The 4,992-nt window shown below is 32.4% G+C and overlaps 1 protein-coding gene across 3 annotated transcripts in view; it reads right to left on the bottom strand.

The window, feature by feature from the left end:
• Positions 1–264: 264 nt before the first annotated feature.
• The window catches only part of LOC119832176 (lethal(2) giant larvae protein), a 41,737-nt gene continuing 37,009 nt past the window's right edge, over positions 265–4,992 (bottom strand). For 2 of the 3 annotated variants that reach the window (XM_038355789.1, XM_038355788.1), the window contains exons 21-26: positions 4,443–4,536; positions 4,263–4,358; positions 3,884–4,009; positions 3,399–3,528; positions 2,274–2,317; positions 265–1,737 (exon numbers count right to left, since the gene is read on the bottom strand). In XM_038355789.1, coding sequence (XP_038211717.1) covers positions 1,609–1,737; positions 2,274–2,317; positions 3,399–3,528; positions 3,884–4,009; positions 4,263–4,358; positions 4,443–4,536 — 619 coding nt within the window. In that variant the 3' untranslated portion in view covers positions 265–1,608. The remainder of the gene's footprint in view (positions 1,738–2,273; positions 2,318–3,398; positions 3,529–3,883; positions 4,010–4,262; positions 4,359–4,442; positions 4,537–4,992) is intronic. The other variant, XM_038355790.1, reaches the window with a different exon arrangement.

The raw sequence follows: 4,992 nt of genomic DNA, 5'->3' as shown, positions 1-4,992 counted from the left end.
TCTGTATAGCCTATAGCACTCAAGGTCATGTACTTATCCAATGGTGAATAAATTCTTGAAATCGATACAGTTCCCAAGGTTGGCGTGTGGAATCAAACAAACTACTCTTTATATTATCTCTAGATATGTAACTAAAGTTCTACTCGAGGATCTTAAGATGTTTATTGAGATGAAATTTACAAAAAGCGTGTCTATATTCAAAATGTTCGCGTCACAGTTTTTTTACGTCTCCCAATTTCTAAGGTATCATAAATTAAAAAAATATTCTTTTTCTCAGCATTTATTCTTGTGTTGGATACAAATAGCAAGGTTCGTATCAAATTTAAAAATGATATAATAGCACAAAGATAATTGTACAATAATAAAAACAGAAGCAATCTGGACGTGAGACACCCTTATAATTTTAAAGGCGTCATAGAAATAGGCAGGCACATACAACTTACATCTAAAATAAAATATAAAACCTAAAAACAAAATTCAATCCCATCTATCACAACGTTGTGATGTTCAAATGCAAATATTAATTGTTGCCATAATTAAATACTGTTAAAATTATATACAACTGTCATTTTGAAAAGAGGCGCGCTAAATGTAACAGCTGCCATGTTGCTAATACTATATAAAATTAGAATACAATAAAAGTGTAGATAAACGAAATCACACCTCAGCAATGAAAAAGAATTGCTATACTTGTTAAAACGTGTCATTGTTGTCAGTGTTTATATTTATAACTTATAAGGAAACAAATAAAAATCTATAGTCAGGTTGCTTAATTAATCGTATCAAATTCTACACCCAACATAAAAGTGCTATGGCCATTTTATTTTTGTACTAATATTAATTACTTATTGGTAAAAACAATATTAAAAAATTAAAATTTCGTACAGCTTAAGTACTCAAGCAAAAAATAGTTTTATATAACTTAAAAACGCTAGCCAATAGATTTTATAATGCTAAGTAATTGACAGGGCAAAAGATAAATCTATCGTTTATATAAAATGCAATAATTACTTACAAATTACGCTTAGAATAAAGATAAAATTTACAAAATACAATAAATTATTCCTATTCGATACATTAAATTAGTACAAATTGGGAAAAATCGCGGCTAATGTGTAAAAATGTTTAAAATGTAAGTATAATAATATAATAACATCATATGTTTTATCTATATAGTATTTGTCATATTTAATACAACGTTCTTGTACTATGCAGCACTTTTATAAAAATTACTCTAACATACAAGAAAGTTCTTAAATTGATTTTTACTATTTCTTTTTGTTCTATGTAATTGTACTGACATTTATATTGAAAGAACAATTATTATACATTTCTCACATACGGTAAGCTCAAAGTATTCTACAACATTCATATTCTGGCAGTATAAAAATCCGTCGTGTGCCACCACTCGAGTAGTATACATTAAACTTTACATATCCCAAAAGAGGTCGGACAATAGCAAGAAACAATAGATCCATCGATTCACATCTGTGCCGCTCTTTCGGTTCGTTTTTTGACACATTCGAAATTTGAAAAGCAAATCTATATTGTCGGCGCGGACGTCGAAGGCGACATCTAGCGGCGCGGTCGCGTGGTGAATGTAAATCTTTAGGATTCGGTGGGTGCGGCGGCGGTGGCGGCGGGCGGCACGGGGACGGTGAGCGGCGACCGTTGACGGTCAAACATTTCGAGGATCAGCTTCGGGTCGGTGCCGGCCGGCACTGTCACGGTGCCCGTCTGTGCGACACACATCATGAGTACCACGTTACGCTCTTCTCGGCAACGCGTGGCGGCCGCGAGTGTTCACTTGACTCTAACGAAACATTCCAATTTCGAATTCACGTTCTTATACATCGCTCGATGGAATGGTGCATGATGTCGACGTTGGACACTAGCGGACGCCACATTACGTATAGAGCACATGGGTTAGTTTCAAATTGAATGTTAGTCACTAATAGATGGTTAAGGTAGATAGGATACTAAATAAAACTACATGCGAGGGATCCTAGCGTTCGGTGACAGAGTATACCCAGGAGAGAAAGAGTATACCATACACAATAATCCTTATTAAAATATTTGATACTGTGAAAATTAAAAATAAGAATTCGGAAGAAAGTCGATTGCAAACACGATAAAAAAGTATTAAATTAAAAAATTGTTTGGGTTTATTAAAAGATACAGAACAAAAAGAGGTTAGTTCACAAAGCAAAGGGTATACAATGACGCCAGTGTTAAATCTAATATATAGCATATTAAAGCAAAAGGTGGGATACCTCAATGCGGGTGATGACTCCTTCCTCACGACTGTGCTCTAGGACTACAAACAAAAACACAAAGCGCCCGTCAGACTTACAAACAGACGGCTTAACATAAACATATAATAATGGTATATGAAACGAAAAAATTATATTAAAATACAATTTATATCATATTGTCATCAAACTGGGCACAAATATTACCAAAGAATAACGCATTCAAAACAATTAAGATCAAACATACACCTTTTTAAATTGAAACAGTGATTAAGTATTGACATTGAGTATGACTACTATATTTAAGAAAATAATAATAATAAAGAGTTTTCAGTTACATAAGTAATACACTATTCTTTGTAACATTGCCTAAGTGTCTTTGTTTCCTAATAATAAATTTCTAGCGGAATATTTATTTGAATATGAAGCTAATTCGACAAAGGTTATCATGCAATGGGAATTGCTTAATTTCAATCAAACTAAAGTCTGGAAGAAAATACTTGAAAATCTAGCTTTAAATTTATACGAGGTTGAGGAATACATACGCATGTGTAATTAAATTATAGGTAGATATATGAAAATAAAAATTAATCGGAACTTAATGAAGCATAACAATATAAAAACAATCATGATTGCTGTTTAATATAATTAAAGTTATTACGATTTTTATTACTTATAATTATTTATATATATCAATATAACACACAGAGCTTTAGCTAAATTTGCACATTAAAAATATTTCAATATATTTTTATTTAAAAACAAAAATAAATAATAATGATAAAAATCAAAATGTAAGCTAAGCATATTAAAAACAAAAAACATTAAAACGTGTCAATGTCTTCAAATAATTATTGTTATATAAAATGACCGCAGTATGGGGATATAATCGATTATATCTCAAATTTACTTTTATGGTATATCATCTTTAACAAATTTCTTATAACTTGTGAATAGGAACTCTGAACTTCTTTAATTTTCGCCTTATATTGTGAACTGTTGTTAAGCCTAAATGATTTAAAAAAAACTTTTTTTATATTTCTCTTTTTATAATCACTTTTTAAAAATCTCTTCGTTCTGGCTGTTAAATAAAAAAAAAAAACAAATAAAAAACTTTCGTTTTCCTTTTTATAAAGGTTCACTCACTGTTTTCGCTGGTGGAGTTGCTGGTTGTCGTGGTGGTGGTGGTGGTGGCGGCGCCGTCCGCGCTGTTCTCGTTCACGGTCGTGCGCGTCGTCGTCTTCACAACCATCGAGCTGGTGTTCACTTGCGAGTTCTGGTAACGGTAAATTGTCCACTTAGTTGGAAACAACGCTGATTGTGTTTATTAGAAACTGATAAAGTATACATGTTTCTATTATAGAAATTTTGTGTAATTTAAAAATGCTTTTCAGCTAAATTATTCCTATGGCTTAAAATTTTTTTGTAGTCTTTTAAAATACATCGAATCTTTTGACAATATATAGGACTGTTATAAGGCATTCGTAATCAGCAATTTTTTAATTTACATGTGTACAATTAAGCACTTTTTCGTATATTGATACCAAACTAATAAATTCTCCAGGTTGATTCCGCTATTTTTGCGTAATATTAAAAACCAATTTATATCCTTATTAAATTAATATATGTACCTGCAAGTTAATATTAAGTTCGTTGGGCAGATCGGTGCTGGGTTGTTGCGTGTGATCCCGCACCGAGTCCACTGTGATATCCGCAGAGGCCGCTGTCACATCGTGTACTGCGTCTGCGCTTTCCTCCTGAAAATAACGTTTATAGATTTCTATATCAAGAAGCAAACAATCCTAGGTATTGTTCGTAACGCGGCTTAAGAAGCGTTAACTTTAAAATTTGTAAATATGTGTATTTACTATGTAACAAGTGTACGTATTTTTTATTTGTTTTTGGTTTGCATACTATTTGAGGGTAGTTATAAATACAAGTGTTCATTTTAAAATTTACCAATATATAATTTTATAAGTGGCACTATTTGATATTGACACCATATAATACCTTATGTTCTCCATTAGTTAGCGGCGCCTCTTCTGCGGCGCTTTTGAGCGCGACCGCCCACGGTGACAGCAGCACGTGACACTGCGCTCTCGTTACCTATAAAATTACAATATTACATAAAACAAAGAGACAGAGAAAAATAGATTCGATCGATCATTATCAGAAAGATAAATAAAATACCTTTGTTGCTGATAACGTTATTCTTTGTAATTCTGATGATGAGTGAAGGTAGAGAGCCTCGCCGCGCTTCGAGAAGCATAAGCTGGATATGCCACTGAAAGCAAAATGTTAACTAATTTTAGCATACACATATCACTTTTTATTACACACATTGTGATTATTTTTATTTATTGTTTTAATTTAAGTAAAAGTACATGTATCAAGATTATTCTGCAAAACTTTGTCGAAACAAAAACTTGATTACTAAAACTAATTAAAGCTAATTATATAAACTAATTAAAATACTTTTTCAAAACATCTAAGCTCTCGGCAAGGAATAATTATTATCGAGTACACAGCATTAGAAGAACTGTACGATGAAATTGTTTCTATAATTAAGGGGCAGAAAAGGATAGAAAAGGATAGGATATAATGTTGGCTATGTTTCGCCCTCAAATACGCCCACTTATCTTGGAGGGGGAAGTGCTTTGATATGACGTGAAGGGTTGTTATTAACAACCAACAGGTCAGTCCTTAACGCTAGATTCCATTCCAAAATCTCCAATGGGGG

This window comes from Zerene cesonia, chromosome 15, assembly GCF_012273895.1.
Source record: "Zerene cesonia ecotype Mississippi chromosome 15, Zerene_cesonia_1.1, whole genome shotgun sequence".
NCBI classification, from domain to species: domain Eukaryota; kingdom Metazoa; phylum Arthropoda; class Insecta; order Lepidoptera; family Pieridae; genus Zerene; species Zerene cesonia.
Note: the sequence above shows the minus strand (reverse complement) of the source record. Positions and strands in the feature narration are given on the sequence as shown.